The 17,194-nt window shown below is 42.2% G+C and overlaps 1 protein-coding gene across 1 annotated transcript in view; it reads right to left on the reverse strand.

Annotated features, from left to right (window-relative positions):
- Positions 1-5,437: 5,437 nt before the first annotated feature.
- The window catches only part of SLC35D2 (solute carrier family 35 member D2), a 49,596-nt gene continuing 37,839 nt past the window's right edge, over positions 5,438-17,194 (reverse strand). Inside the window, exons 8-12 of the mRNA XM_075852408.1 lie at positions 15,008-15,100; positions 12,437-12,504; positions 10,400-10,478; positions 9,438-9,520; positions 5,438-5,741 (exon numbers count right to left, since the gene is read on the reverse strand). Coding sequence (XP_075708523.1) covers positions 5,570-5,741; positions 9,438-9,520; positions 10,400-10,478; positions 12,437-12,504; positions 15,008-15,100 — 495 coding nt within the window. The 3' untranslated portion in view covers positions 5,438-5,569. The remainder of the gene's footprint in view (positions 5,742-9,437; positions 9,521-10,399; positions 10,479-12,436; positions 12,505-15,007; positions 15,101-17,194) is intronic.

Raw genomic sequence — 17,194 nt, forward strand, 5'->3', positions numbered from 1 at the left:
ATTTATAGAACTTTTTCATGTTTTACAACTTTTTGCACAATAAAATTCCTTTTGTAAAAAGAATGTATTTTTTTTGTCGCCAAGACGAGCTATAGTTTTTATAGGTACCATTTTTGGATACATGCGACGTTTTGATCACGTTTTGAAATTCTGGTATAGTTTACGTTTTGTTTTTTTACGCTATTCACCGCGTGCAATAAATAATATCATATTTTTATATCTCAGGCCGTTACGGTCGCGGCGATACCAAATATGTATGGTTTATTATTATTTTTTCAATAATAAAGGACTTGATAAGGGAACAGGGTCATTGTGTTTTATTTTATTACTTGAAACTTTTATTATATTTTCAAACTTTTACTTTTTTCACCTTTTTTTTTTACACTTTTTTTCCAAGTCTCACTTGGGGACTTGAAGGTCCAACTGTCTGATATTTTTTTTTCTAATTCATTGCACTACCTACGTAGTGCAATGTATTAGATCTGTCAGTTATTCACAGACAGCAAGCCGGTTAGGCTTCGCCTCCCGGCGGGGCCTAATCGACTTCCGTAATGGCAGAGCAGGAGGCCATTGTGTCTCCTATTGCCATAGCAGCATCAGCAGCCCTGATTGAATGGCAGGACTGGCGATCTGCTAGCAACCGCTAAGATGCAGAGATCGCTTTTGATCGCTGCATCGAAGGGGTTAATGGCGGGATCAGAGCTAGCTCCAGTTCCTGCCATTACAGGTGGATGTCAGCTGTAACATACAGCTGACATCCACCGCTGATGAATCTGGCTCAGCCTCTGAGCCGGCGCCATCTTGCCAGCGGTTACGGAAGCCCAGTGGCGGATTATCATATGGGCGTTTCGGGCGGCCGCCCGGGGCCCGAGGCTCCCAGGGGGCCCATGGCAGCCCGAACCGCACATCATCTCCTAAATCTATTCAGCGCGCTAGCGCTGCTAACTGCCGAAGATGAGGAGGAGCAGGGAATTGGCCGGGAAAGGGGTAGGACACGCCTCCCTGACAAGTGCGGGCCGCCGCCATTGAGTAACAGAACAGCGACGGACGGCTGTTCTGTTACTCCAAAGCAGCAAGAGAAGAGCCGGGTGGGCGGTCACCGGCGCGGAGGTCAGTACAGGCTTATCCTCCTGCCCAACTGGTTCCCGACCGCTGGCTGTAGTTTTACGGCCAGCGGTCAGGGACGGGTCCTTAAAACCCGAGCCATAGACTTTCTACGGCTCGGGTTTTAACTTGCTGCCCGCGCGATCGGGCAGCTGAATGTCGGGTCTCCGGCTGTCAGTGACTGCCGGGGACCCTGAGGAGAAGATAGGAGCAGCTTTCGCTGCTTCTGTCTTCTCCGATGTCTTCTTACACAGCGTTCAATGAACGCTGTGTAAAGGAATAGAGACAGCAGCAGCGGCGCGGTCTCTATTCCTCCCGGTGATCATGTGACTGGTCACATGATCGCCGGGTGCCGTTAGTGACAGACTGTTGCTGGGTCTTACTAGACCCAGCACAGCCCTATTAGTGACAATCGTCACTGTGAGAGGGCTGATTTCCCCTGTAACTGGGGCTGCTGTGCAGCCCCAGTTACAGTGGAAAAACATGGTGTAAAACAAAGAAAAAAAATATATAAAGTTCCCCAAAGGTCTTTTTTGACCTTTGAGGAACAGACCATAGTAATAAAAAATAGTAAAGTGCAAAAAAAATTAAATAATGAATACACATAAAATACCCACCCCAAAAAAAAACGTCCCCCCCACCCGCCAATCATTGTTGTAACGCTAGCGCTGACCCAATTACCCTAATATAGACATGTAATATATTAAAATTTATGGTAGACAATGACAATTACAAATAAAAGGTCTATTTTAGGGTAAAACTAAGTTATTACCAAAAAAAAAATAGCTGAAATGTAAAAAAGCTTATTTTTTTACTATTATTTTCAAACTTTATGAATAAAAATTCTAAAATAGCAAAAAAGGTGTGTATAAAAATCGGTTTTATTTTTTTGTAATAAAAATGTGTGTTTGGGGCAACTTTGTAATTACGTTTTATTAAAAAATATTTTCACTTTTTGAGATAAAGCTGCTTTGTATCCTGTATCCGTCAGGTCAGCAGGACTGACGGGATCAGTGAAACGGGCCCTGCGCTAAATTATCATTTTAAATGTGATAGATTTGAGGTGGATCCTGCGTGTCACTGATCCTGTCAGTCCTGCTGACCTGACGGATACAGGATACAAAGCAGCTGTATCTCAAAAAGTGAAAATATTTTTTAATAAAATCAATCAATCACACTGATACACACACATACATATTATATATATATATATATATATATATATATATATAATTATAATATAAAGTTTTTAAATGTGTACATAACCTTGTGACACTATATACAAGGGGGAGCGCTGTGAGGCACTATATACAAGGGGGAGCGCTGTGAGGCACTATATACAAGAGTGAGCGCTGTAAGGTACTATATACAAGGGGGAGCGCTGTGAGGCACTATATACAAGGGGGAGCGCTGTGAGGCACTATATACAAGGGAGAGCGCTGTGAGGCACTATATACAAGGGGGAGCGCTGTGAGGCACTATATACAAGGGGGAGCGCTGTGAGGCACTATATACAAGGGAGAGCGCTGTGAGGCACTATATACAAGGGGGAGCGCTGTGTGGCACTATATACAAGGGGGAGCGCTGTGAGGCACTATATACAAGAGTGAGCGCTGTGTGGCACTATATACAAGGGGGGCTGTGTAGTGCTATCCACAGTGGTATGTGTGTGGCGCTCTTTATAGGGGGGCTTTTTGGTGCTATTTACAAGAGGGGGAGGGCTGAGTGGCACTCTCTACAGGGGGGCTGTATGGCACTATCTATAGGGGGCTGTGTGTAATGCTCTCTACGAGGGGGATGTGTGATATCTACAGGGGGCTGTGTATGGCGATATCTATGGGGGTGTGTAATATCTACAGGGGCTGTGTGTGGCGCTATGTACAGGGGGCTGTGTGTATGTGGTGTTTTACAGTGTGTGGTATTATTATATTCAGGCGCGCAGTGTTTGGTGCTATTATATTTAGGGGTACACTATGTGGCACCATGATAACTTTATTTTCGTTTATAGGTGTGGAAATGTTGGAAAAGTGAGGAGATGTCTGAGTGGCAAATTCTGCAGAAATGAGTCATGGCCGGGAGAAGTCGTCATGAGCGCTGGACCGGATGGAGAAGAAAAGAGGAAAAAAACTACTAGAATCTGAGACGTCGTCACCTGTCAGTCACTAGATTTATAGAGAATCTGTCACCTTTCCTGACATGTTTATTATAGGAAATCCTTGTATTTCACAAAAAGTCTTTCTGCAGTCCAGGACTGATAGACAATTCCCCTTGTCAGGAGGTTGTGTCCCTGCACAGTGTGATAGTCAGTATGTAGGGACACCGCGCTGTGACAAGGGAAATCGTAACACTGTTAATGCTTGCCCAAAAAGGTAGTGTTAAAAGTTACGGCGCGGCAGGGCGGCGGTGAGGAAGGGGGGCCCAAGTTTGGGTAACAGCCCAGGGCCCATGGTCTACTTAATCCGCCACTGCGGAAGCCCATAAGGTTCCGCCGCCGGGCAGGTCCTGAATGGCTTCCATGCTAGGCAGACCGGGAGGCCAGTATTAGGCCTCCGGTTGCCATTCCAGCCACCGGAACCCCAGCAATTTCATTGCTGGGGTTCCGATGAGCTGCAAACACCTTAAATGCAGCGATCGCGTTTGAGCGCTGCATTTAAGGGGTTAATGGCGGGGATCGAAGCTAATTTCGGTCCCCGCCATTACAGCCGGATTTCAGCGAAAAGATACCGCTGACATCCGGCGATGATGGCGCCGGCTCAGCTTCTGAGCCGGTGCCACGCATTTGGCATATGGATACGGCAAAATGCGGAAGCACTAGCTCTCCATGGCATACCCATAAGTCAAATGTCGGGAAGGGGTTAAAACTTACATCTTCCACAATGCAAATCAAAAGAGCATGCTCTCTACAGACATTGAATCACTGAAAAGATTTGAAGAGGGGAGGTCAAAGCTAAGAAGTAGTCAGTACAATTGCAGCGGTGAATGAAGATGGTCCTAAAATACCTAAAACATGCTGAGAGTAGTAGTTTCCCAACAGTTGGAGAGCTACAGGTTGCAGACCACTGCTCTATATTATAACTGTTAGGTTCATAGGTAAACTGTAAAAAAGATTTCCCATTTCCATTAAAAATCAGATTTAGCATCAAATATGTTTATATTAGAACGAGATGAAAAAATTGAACGTGAAGGTAAGGGACACACGTAAAATGTTATTTAGAACTAAAAAGCACATGTTGGAATGGCGGTTGAAGAATTTGAGTTTTTACGGTTATATTGTCATATGTTCATGGCACTATGCTTTACTCCGCTATTAGTGAAAAACGGATGAATTGCAGTTTGAAGCAGTTCCAGTCGTACTCAACACTACTGTTAATAAGTCACTATAGGGATTGGTATTGGAATTAACTTTTCTCTTTCAGTCCTGGAGGTTTTCCTCAAGCAGCTTACCTCTGCATCGTTCAATATCTTTCTTCTTCATTCCCACATATTTGTTCCATTTATCACGTTTCCACCAATCGCTTCTACATAGATTTACATTTCACTTTTGTCTGACCACTTTCTATATGTATATTATTGCGCACATATCACTATTATGAGGGGCACTGGAGTTCTTTCCAGTGCCCCTCACCCTTTAATTATGCACTAGTTATTTCACGATCTTTCTTTTACATGCCTTTACTGTGCGTTTGTTTCTCTAGTACTCCATTTTTTACAGCAATTCACACTGTTCTACAGTTACTGCCCAGTCATTTCCTTTGTGCAAATATGATGAGAAACCAACCCAATGGAGCTTTTTTCCACAGTTGTAATATTTAAATTTACATGGTTAGATTACTTTACTTTAAGTTTATGATTAGCTTTATAGATATTCTTTGCAAATATTCTACAGAACGACTACTTTAATCCGTGATCAGAGTTTACACGGACCATAAAATACTTACACATCCAATTTAATCCTAGGCTTCTCCGTTCAGCCACATACCCCCTTTTCAGAGGTGGACCCAGACTGTTGAGCCAACAGCTGTGACAGTAAGTTACATGCCAACTTTTGAAATGGGTAACGCATATGAATATATTACATCATTTATAAAAACATTTTTGAATACACAATGGAGTGGCACATTTTTTGGTCTCTGCGCTTTATAGAAGAATAAGCCTCTATAGATTGGATAACTTGGGCATTTTAAGTCTCTGAAATGTCTCCCTTATGATCATTCTTAAAAATAAAAATGAAATAGCATCCTAAATTATAGACATACGCACGATAGCGTTAGAATTGGAGTTGATACTTCACCATGGTGAAAAGGAATGCAGTAGGAAGTCTTCTTCACAACAGTTCAATTTGCCATACATTGTATTTCCTTTAATGAATCCTCACCAAAATCTCTCTCTATTTTAGAGATGTGTTGGATTTTCCATAGGTTTGAACCCTTGAACTTTGCAGACAAGTGTTTCAAATAATATTTTATTAAGCGTTCTGTAAAGTCTTTGTATTCAAAAAGTTTTTTTTTATTTCTGACTCTAAACCACGTGATAAAGCAGTCTTTTGTTCTTCCCAGCTATATGCGCTTGGATGCTTGTCTGCTAATGGTGGCACATCCCATAATGTTACAAAAGAATATGCTGCTCCACCAGCCATGCTGAAATGCAAGAAGAGAAATGAAACCCAAATTAATGATTATTCTTAGGGCTTATTCAGACGAACGTATAATACGTCCGTGCTATGCGCGTGATTTTTACGTGCGTCACACGGACCTATGTTAGTCAATGGGGCCGTTCAGACTGTCAGTGATTTTCACGCAGCGTGTGTCCGCTGCGTAAAACTCATGACATGTCCTATATTTGCCAGTTTTTCGCGCATCATGCACCCATTGAAGTCAATGCGCGCTACAGTAGTCAAAACTATGAATGAAAACAGAAAAGCACCACGTCATAATGATGGCGGCTGTGCGAAAATCACGCAGCCACGCATCATATGCTCATGACACACGGAGCTTTTATAGACCTTTTGCGCGGTGTTTTTTGTGCACGCAAAACGCACACGCTCGTGTGAATCCGGCCTTACATTGTATTTATGTTCAAAATAGACCAGAAGTTGTTGGTGTTATTCACTGTGGACATTATAATGGTTATTCACATTCTAAAGGTCTCCAGCAATGGATAATGTGATGTCACTTTTCTCCATTCTATTTACTCTTTCTAAACAAATGTGTCTTCACTGGAAACAGGAGCTGCAACTTTAAAACCTGAGATGAAAAGCACATATAGCAAATAGGTTTGCGGCAACATCATGGAAAGCAGACATGGGAAATTAGAACATTTATGGTGATAGAGAAGGGAAGCCATACATGACCATGTTATTGTACTTACTGTACTACCTTTATTGACAATTTTTTTCTTCCCTTACCCCTTCTACCCATCCTTTACCTGTTATTTAGCTGTATGTAAAACTCAACGTTTGTACCTTAACCCCTGTGAACTGAGGGTATTTTAACCTTTTGAATGCATTTCTGATGCGGCTGAAGACATCCCTGACCATTTAAGAAACGGAAAAAAAAAACTAAAAAAAAACCACAGCACTGTGCGAACCCATCCATGGTTTTCCATTCAAGAGCCCCCAATCTATATATGACATTTTAATGCAGGTTATAATACTGTGACCACAATTTAGGATGATTTAGTCCAGCCTTGGACAGTTTCCTTGTTGACAGAGATTTCATCAAACCCAATAGTTGCAGAGAGACGGTTGTACTTTAGGGTTCAGGGCCTATACTCAACTAAATATTAGGAAACGGTTGTTAATAGAAGCAGTATATTGGGATATTGTTATTACAAATCTGCTCCAATCCTGATAGGGCTTTTGATCGCGGCCGTCAGATTTTAAGGTTTCTCTGACCAGCCATCCCTTGCTGACTAGAGACTGCTAGGAGCAGTTAACAGACTTTGCAGACCGCCAACTACACGCAGCTTTAACATGGTCTGTCTTTGCTTTACGAGGGCAAGAAGTAATCTGAACTTTGTTTTCCTGTAGCTGCCCAGTGTATTAGAATTAAAACCTTAAAAAAGGAAGAATTTTTCGTAATGCAAACATTTTTGATGGTTGTTAGAAAGCAGTTCCCTAAGATTATATGGTGGCTTTACTTTATAGGAACCCACCACTAAATATTAAGGCATATTTTCAGTAATTTCATATTTAGATTAACCAACCAATACAATGCTCTGAAAGTTACGGTGTTCTAGGACCCTTTTTTTCTCTCTTCTACAAGAGATGTTTCAGCTTCTCCATATACTCATGTTTTCATGATTGCTATTAACCCGGTTGGACAACGTATTTAACCTTGAGGCTCAATGCACATTACATGCGGTTTTGCCATGCGTATTTGCGTGAGGCAAAACCGCAGCATAACACAGTACCAGCATAGTCAATGAGATTGTCGGAAATCTCATGTACACGCTGCAGTGTTTTCCGGGACGGAAATTGACCTGCGGTACATATTTTAAAATCCGCAGGATGTCAATTTATCTTGTATTTCCGGTTGCAAATTGTATCTGCCTAGTTCGAAGGAGAAATCACATCAAAACCCGCAGCATGAGACGTGAGACGAGCATAAAAACTGCACCGAAAGACGCACGATGTGGTCCGGTTTTTACATGCAAATTTCCTGCTTATTGCTGCGGTTTTGGTGCGTATTTTCCTTAGCAAAATACGCAACGTGTGCATGTAGCCTAAAACTCTTTCAGCTTTTTCAGTAATTTGCCACATTCTCTTTGTTTCCTATAATTTTATATTGCCACATTGAATGGTGGGAAAACACCTCTAAGGAAATACCTAATTTTTGCTTAGCATGGGATTTTGGATCACCAAAACACATTTATCACCAATCCACAGGATCTGTGATTGGTGGGGTCCCCAGTAATCAAACAATTACTATGTTTGGTGAGAAAACCACTTTAACAGAATAACCATAGCCATTAGCTGCAATTGCAACCATATATCTTCTTTACACTGAGATCAGTGCTTCACATGGCTATTGAGGAATTATCCCCTTTATTTCTTTGCAGAGTGGCATTCATGTAAGGGAAAATAACCGATATCCAAGACCATCATCAATGCTAACCTCATATTCTCCTGAATATTCCCAAAACCATTAGGAATAAGGTTCTATGGATAAATGCATTAACCAACAACCAGTTATTAAGTTCACAGGGGGTGTTGCTTTTTACATTGGTGATGTAAGTGCACAAATATATTTATGCATCTAAAAAATTGTTTGCAACGGTGGATCAAGCCTTTAATGTTGTAATAAATTAAAAGGGGTATGTATTTAGGTTTTCTTTTTGCAATATTACACTTTGTTTAAAGGTCAGAAAATATTCAGTGTCACATATAAAACAGTAGACATCCGTGCTACATGCACTTGGGGAATATTTAGTCTGGTTCCAAATCAGACAAAACATTTTCCCTACCATTGACACTTGTGGTCAGAAGTGTTGATAGAACAAGAAGAAATTGAGAAGTTCATAAACACTGAAGCCAAAAATTTTGGCCCGGTTGGTGAAGAAAGGCTTTCTGCCCAATGGAATGTGATATTGAACAGCTTACATCTAGGTTCTGCCCTCATTTGGTCCTTTACTAGAGTAAAATCATCGTACAAGCTAATGAGTGAGCTTAAACGGTCAATTCTTTACATATGTTCTTCAGCATCTAGAGCGGCTTATATAGGTTGATCGTAAGCTTCGAGTCTTCTTTATTACATGACATTCTCACCTTATTATGCAATATATACCGGTATTTTCAAGATTTAATGTAAAAACAGAGATATAAGGCATATATTCAATTATGTCATACAAAATTGTGAGATTTTACCATCTGTGCACCTCAAAGAAATAATAACACTACATTTGTATCTCAACACACCAATAGTTAAGGAAAATGTTATTACTGACCTGCCAAGACTTGTGAAGAGTTCCATGTTAGATTTATTTATTTTTTTAAACCAAGATCCAACCATATTGATAAATGTTAAACCCATAGAAGGTTAAAAAATGTAGGAATTGGATTCTTTAAATGCAATCTAGTTTGTTTCTCAGGCCAGGAATGCAGACACCAAATTAAAAGCTCACACTTAAAACTTTGTGCTAGAAATTTTCTGGGTTTTCCTTGAAGAAAAATCTACCCATCACAGTCCACTATTGAAGTTATACTTTACTGAATCTACTATTCATATACTGTACTGATTCTTTAAAAATCAAAGAAAGTGTAGTAATTATAACAATTGTAATTCAGTGCATTATGTACAAAGATTTAGTAATAATAAAACATGCATGGTACTTACCAAATATTTAAGCCTATAAAGTTGAGCCAAGAAAACATATAATCTCCTCCAATAAAAATTCCAATGTAGGCGATAGATACATTCTATAGAAAACAATAACATAAATGTAATAAACTGTGTCAAATAGTCCTTAAAGGGTTTTCCCATTTTAGACATTTTTAGCATATCCCACGTGGTTGCAAGAAAAGGCTGCCGCATCCAGAAGCAGACTATATGTAGAGGGTGGCCGCACGTGTGTTCCGTTCCCTCCATTAAAGTCTAGGGGAGTTACAGAAACAGCTATGTCTAAGAAAATTCCTTTAAAATTGGTTATCTATGACACATTAGAAAGGCTTTACTTATTAACTATTTAACAATGTTAAAGGACAATTCCATCAACTATGGATGTACCAGTGACACAGCGCTATATAAGTGGTGTATATGCCACCAAGCCCTACGCTGTATATCACATGTCTCGCACTCTGATTCTTCCTACTTTAGGGGTCAATATTGTTGTTTATCTAAACTAATTAAAGTAAAAATTTATTATGATGACATCATCAAGGCAGATATTCAGGTCTTATTAACTGGATATGTCCTAAATTTCTGATACAGGGGAGTAGCTATAGGTAGTGAAAATGTAAGAGTCAAACCAGTGCCCAGATGCCTAAAGGGAGCCAAAGGCACATCTGCCATTTAAAAAGACACCAATATTATAAATTACATATTATATTGTGGGGAAGGGTTTTAACTAATTTTGCATTGGGGCCCAGGAGCTTCAAGCTGTGCCTCTAGACTGATCCGTGGGAGTCATACTGTTGGGACCTCCACTAATCCTGAAAACTTTCCAAAAAGAGAAGGCAGATCATGTGTGAACATTCCCTATTATAGAGAGTAAGAGTTACGGAAACAGCTCACTTTAATACAATGTAATAGTTTTCCTTACATCAGGAAATTATAACAAGTACACTATTTAGATTTACCTTGAGGGCGCCAATGACTGTAGTGGTAAGTGCTGAATTATAGTAACTGCAGAGTACTATTGCATAAAGTAGCATAAATCTGCCATGGAGAAAAGGAGTAGAATATGTAAATATTTGGTGGTAGAGAGATGAGCAGCCAATTGATCACACTTACTTACTAAACAAAAACAACATTGCAGTACACAGACATTAGGAGCTACAATCTAACTTAAACAGTTAATATCCAATTCCTAGGGCAGTAAAGATGTAGTCTACCACCTTTAGGAGTGAATCCGGACCTGGTAATTACGGCAACGTAACCACTTGTTGGCCACCCAAAATCTTTAAATGTTAGGACAGTCTTTTTGATTCCGTGGTTGGTTTACATATTGAACACCATTTATTTGTGCAAAAGACTTAGCACATTTATTGCTATCACGTGTATGTGATCTTTCAGCTTCATTTCATTATAAAAATGTAACCAATAACGAAAATTAATTATTTGATTAAGGTCCAAAACATGCAAGTTAATTTTATATAATATTATATAATAGCAACTTTATAAAAAAAAAATTACACTATATAAAATTTGAAGTAGGCGATCAATGGTTGTTACCCACCTGGATGCCATTTGCTATTTAACTGCTGACAAAATGTGGGCCTGTTTATTTAAAGCCATAAAAGGGAATTATTTTTAGCAATGATGACCACGGAGTTACGTTAATAATCATGGCAGTAAGTAAATTTGGCATCAATAGATTGGAAGGACAATTCACAGGGGCGCAAATAGGTGGTCGGGAAAGGGGGGCGCCGCAGAGCAGCCGATTGCTGCGGATAGGCACCCTGTATGTCGGACACCTGCAGCAGCGATCAGCGTTTGGAAGAGCCAGGAGTTCATGCGGCGGCGTTCTGACTGGTGTCTGTGACGGCCTGGGATTGGTCCAGTCACCTGACCTCACTTTAGTGACAGGAGGTCAGACGACTCAGGTCAGGTGACTGGACTAGTCCACTCCCGGACGGTCACCAACCCTAGTCAGAAGGAACTCCGCCGCTGCCTGTGCCGCTTGACCTCCTCGGCTCCTCCGGTGAGCCACGTCAGGCAGAGCGGAGAGTGGTAGCGGTAGGCTACCACTCTCCGCTGTGTTTACAGTGTGTCGCTAAGTACAAGAGGGGGAGTGTGCCGCTATCTACAAGGGGCTGTCTGGTGCGGTTTACAAGGGGGGCTGTGTGGTGAGGTTTACAAGGGGGGCTGTGTGTGGCGCTATCTACAAGGGGGGCTGTGTGTGGCGCTATCTACAAGGGGCGCTGTGTGTGGCGCTATCTACAAGGGGGGGCTGTGTGTGGCGCTATCTACAAGGGGGGGCTGTGTGTGGCGCTATCTACAAGGGGGGGCTGTGTGTGGCGCTATCTACAAGGGGGGGCTGTGTGTGGCACTATCTACAAGGGGGGGGCTGTGTGTGGCGCTATCTACAGGGGGCTGTGTGTGGCGCTATCTACAGGGGGCTGTGTGTGGCGCTATCTACAGGGGGCTGTGTGTGGCGCTATCTACAGGGGGCTGTGTGTGGCGCTATCTACAGGGGGCTGTGTGTGGCGCTATCTACAGGGGGCTGTGTGTGGCGCTATCTACTGGGGGCTGTGTGTGGCGCCATCTACTGGGGGCTGTGTGTGGCACCATCTACTGGGGGCTGTGTGTGGTGCCATCTACAGGGGGCTGTGTGTGGTGCCATCTACAGGGGGCTGTGTGTGTCCTTTTTAATTTATTTTCTTTCAATTTATTTTTATGTTAACTCCCTTATATAACAATTGCTTGCAAAACGTAGAAATGCTTTTATGCTCGAGTTACATTAAAAAAAATTGTGAAAAAAAAATGACACCTCATTGATTGGTAGAGAAAGCAAACGTGGCGAGGGGGAAGGAGATGTCGGGAAATAAGTTGGGGGGGGCGCCCATCTGAATCTTTGCCCCGGGTGCAGGATAACCTAGCTACGCCTCTGACAATAAATACACCTGCACATCAAGTATATTTCTCAATTATTTCAACAAGTTCTGCCTACTTACCCCATCATGCAGGCAAGAAGAAATTGTAAAGCAAAATAAAAATTTGTCCATTTGCTAAAACGTATAGCCTAAAAGGAGATAAAGTTTATGCATATATTATGTCCATATACTTCATTTAATAACAGCAGCATATGTCTAGAATTTGGTATTTTCACCATCAAATAAACCTAAAAGAGCAAGGGTCAATTAACATAGCACTAAACTGCTTTAAAGGCTGTGTGCTTTTTTTTTAATCCTTTTTTAATGCCGGTCCTATTGCTATAGGAACTCTCCATAGGAATTTTACAGAAACCTTGTTTAGAATTAAACACAGCATTAGACTGGGGTTGCTTGGTCCTAACCGTCATCTATAGAGAGCATGTGCATGAACGCTTTGTATTTCATCATAGCCTTTGCTGTGATCATTGCAGAACATGTCAGTAAGGCCGGATTCACACGAGCGTGTGCGTATTGCGCGCGCAAAAACCGCGGCATTTTGCGCGCGCAAAAGGTACATAACAGCTCCGTGTGTCAGCAGCATATGATGCGTGGCTGCGTGATTTTCGCTCAGCCGCCATCATTATGTCACTCTGTTTGTATGTTTGTAAACAGAAAAGCACGTGGTGCTTTTCTGTTTTCATTCATAGTTTTTACTGCTCTTGCGCGAATCACGCGCGTCACACGGAAGTGCTTCCGTGTGCTGCGCGTGATTTTCACGCACCCATTGACTTCAATGGGTGCGTGATGCATGAGAAATGCAGAAATATAGTACATGTCGTGAGTTTTACGCAGCGGACAACCGCTGCGTGAAACTCACGGACAGTCTGCACGGCACCATAGACTAACATAGGTCCGTGTGACACGCGTGAAAATCACGCGCGTTGCACGGACGTATTACACGTTCATCTAAATAGGCCCTAAGGGTCTAAGGCTATGTTCACACATCACGTAATTGTTGTGGCATTCTGGTTGCAGAATCCGTACCGATATTCCGCAAAAGAGTACAGTAGAATGTAACCACACCCCCAACAACAAAAAAAAATACATGGTTTTCATATCCAGTATTTTACAGCGATTTATTGCAATTAAAAAATGAACACTTTGGGCGGGGCTGTACGACATCTCTGTTGCTGTGGTGCGGTTTGAGGCTCAGAGCCAAGGGGGCTTGGCCTTTGAGGAGGGGTGCTGTTGGGCTTCTGGGTTACACCCCCTGCAGGTGATGCCCTGCGGCGGAGGTGATTTCCATATGGACCTGCACTAAGGTAAAGCATATGGAAGCACTTCAAAGAGATGGTCGTGAAGTGGTAAGTGGACTTAAAGCTTTAAAAAAATGTGTACTATGAAATTTTTTACAATTATGCTTGTGAATACAGAACCAGCAAGTTAAGAGTTTTAACATACCCTATACACTTACAGCGTAAAAAATCTGTAGCGGAATCTAGGCATGCTGTAACATCCGCAGCATGCCGATCTGTGGTGGAAATGATGCAGATTTTAATTGTGGAATTCATTGCTATGTAAAGAGTGAAATGCGTGGCTATATACGCTATGAAGTCTGCATGTAACACATGCAGATTTCATTGAGGATTTTGGTGCGGATTTTTAGGCCGTTGCCACGGTGTAATTTTTAATCATGTGTGTGAACCTAGCCTTAATATCGGATTTGCGAATTAACCCAAAATAAATACTCAAGTGATCCGTTCTAAATGGGGTTGCCTTCTGCTGGACCTTTGGGGCATTGTTGTATAAGGGTCCCATTATTGTGTTAGAGCCTGGGTCTCTGGTACTTTGGTGTGACAGTCCAAGTTGAAATACACATATGTTGTTACAGGCTTGAATAGGATGATATTAATATTCAGTGGTGGTTGTCACCATCTAACAAGTTCTACACATTTTTTTCATGAACTTAGATGTGACCGATAATAGCTGGATAGCAGAGACATGCAGGACCAGCATTCACCTAAGCCGTCAGTCCTGCAGACCTGACGGATTCGACTTTGACCGCAAGATATCGTTTCTATGTATACAAATATTAGAAAAACAATAAAAAGTTGTTCAAAAGAAAATAAGTCATTGATTTATTTTTAAAAAATTGCCTTTAAAAGTGTACATACCCTATAACTGTGTGATGTTATCAATAAATAGCTGTTTAACATTAAAGCACATAATTTATAAATAAGCAGAACTGGCCGAATGAGGTCGGTGCCTTTAAGAAGCTCTGTGGAAAAGAGTTCCCTGTCCTCAGATTAGGGCTGCAATCACACGTGGTAGATTTTGTTGCTGAAATTTCTTCGACTGAAAGTCCGTTCTATTCATATGAATGAGGTTATTTCTACAACAGGTGCATGGTTTTCTGAAACTTCCATTCAGATAAACTGCAACAAAATCTGCCGCTTGTGACTGAACCCTTCTAGTTCATGCAGTAGAAGTTGGTAAAATACCATGCTAAAAATACGCTTTTCCATACGGTCAAGAAATGGTATTAAGTAAATCATGCGGCTTGCCATTCTGCATAAGTTTGCTTATCTATGCATTTACATATTTACTATACATGAAAATATTTGTATCCATAATAAAAAAAAATAGACTTACCTTTTCAAATTCCCCAGTCCAGATGGTGAAAAGCAATGTAGGTAAAATCATGAAAGCAGCATTATAAAAAAGGACACCATATTTACCCAATTCCTGGAAAATGAAACAAGAAAATGCAAATTTTAGCAGCAGAAGAAAAAAAGGTTTCTGTATTTTCAAAATGAAGACATATACAGTGAACAGCTCTTTGTTCTGTCCACCTCATCCCAAATGCAGTAAATGTATCTGAATATGCTGATAATTTAGACCTGTTTTCCAAACTAATTGCTCATGATCCACATATTACTATCTAGCCAAACATGTGGCTCACTTTATGCGGGTAGTGGAATATTACATTGCATACCAATAATACAAGAGAAGTGAGACCAATACAGAAACTTGGCAACAGGGCTACTGAAAGATACAATACAAAGTATAACTGAATTTAGCACCACCACATTATCACGGTTTTCTTTCTTTCCTTTTTTTTCCTGCTCCCTTATCTCTTATCACATATCGAAGCAACAGCAACATGGAGAACATTACACCGCAGTAATGAGCAGTGTAGCTGTGAATCCAGCCCTGGGGTGAGACATAATACTTACCAGAGGCTGAAGCATCTGTGTGTCTCTCTGCCTCTATCTAAGGCCTCATTCACACGACAGGGTCCGAGTGTTGGCCGATAAAATCGGCCGTTTTGGGCCGTTTTTCCCGGCCGGTTTGCATCCGTTTTGCATCCGTTCCGATTTCGTTCCGGGCCGTTTTTAACAGCCGATTTTGACCCGTTTTGCATCCGTTTTTTTCCCTGTCCGTTTTAAAATCTGATGAATTTCATTTAACTTTATTGACACACAGCCCCCTGTTGGTAATGCCACCCAGCCCCCTATAGGTAATGCCACCCTGCCCCCTGTAGGTAATGCCACCCTGCCCCTTGTAGGTAATGCCACCCTGCCCCTTGTAGGTAATGCCACCGAGCTCCCTGTTGGTAATGCCACCCTGCCCCTTGTAGGTAATGCCACCCTGCCCCTTGTAGGTAATGCCACCGATCTCCCTGTTGGTAATGCCACCCTGCCCCTTGTGGGTAATGCCACCCTGCCCCTTGTGGGTAATGCCATGCCACCCAGCCCCCTGTAGGTGATGCCACCAAGTCCCCTGTAGGTGATGCCACACAGCCCCCTGTTGGTTGCACCCATCCCCCCCTCCCTACATTCCAGGAGAAGTCACTGACTTCAATGTCCATATATGGACAGTGTAGTCACTGACTTCTCCTGGAGAGGAATTCCCTGCCACAGGTCGGGAATTCCGCTTCAGAAGTGAGTGACGTCACTGTGTCCATATATGGACAGTGTAGTCACTCACTTCTCCTGTAGCGGAATCCCCGGCCATAGAGTCGGAGATTCCACCTCAGAAGTGAGTGACAACGCTGTGTCCATATATGGACAGTGTAGTCACTCACTTCTGTAGCGGAATCCCCAATCCCCGGCCGGAAAACCGGAAACCAGCCGGAATGTTGACGAACGGAAAGCATTAGCAATGTTTCCATCACCATTGAGATCAATGGTGACTGAAACGGAAGCTGTGCTGTCACTTTCACTTTCCGTTGCGGGGTTCACCCGACGGAACCCTCTGACGGAACCCCGGAACGGAAATGAACGGTGATGTGAACAGGCCCTAAGCTGTAATTTCTGAGTGAGTGATCCGTTAAGCGGGAGACGGGTAAGAAGCTTGATAAGTTAAGAAAGGCATTTTTCGCTGATCAGATATATTACAAATTTGCTTGTACTATTGACAAAGTTTGTTGAAAATTTTGTGACCATTTGCATTTCTTGTGGGAGATGCATCTAAAAGCTATACTGGGAGGTATAATTACCACTTCTACATCACAGCTCCGTCTTTTCACGTCCTAATAGAAAGTGCCACTTTCCATTAGGACGTGAATAAGGGTCCGCTAGTTACCCCAGGGACAGCCGTTCCGGGTTTCCCACGCACTCTCACAAGCTCACTCCACACTGCAAGTACAGACACAGTGGCGGGGAGTGAGAGTACCTGAGTGACTTGGTTAACTCTTTAGATGCAGCAGGCAAAAGTGACCGTGGCATCTAAAGAGTTTGACAGAGGAAGGGGGCTTCCTCTGTCAGCATATCAGCACAACTCGATCAGAGTTCCGATGGGCTTCGATGGCAGGTCTGCCTAAGGCATCTGCCGAAT

The sequence above is a fragment of the Rhinoderma darwinii genome, chromosome 1 (assembly GCF_050947455.1).
Source record: "Rhinoderma darwinii isolate aRhiDar2 chromosome 1, aRhiDar2.hap1, whole genome shotgun sequence".
In the NCBI taxonomy this organism is placed as follows: Eukaryota; Metazoa; Chordata; class Amphibia; order Anura; family Rhinodermatidae; genus Rhinoderma; species Rhinoderma darwinii.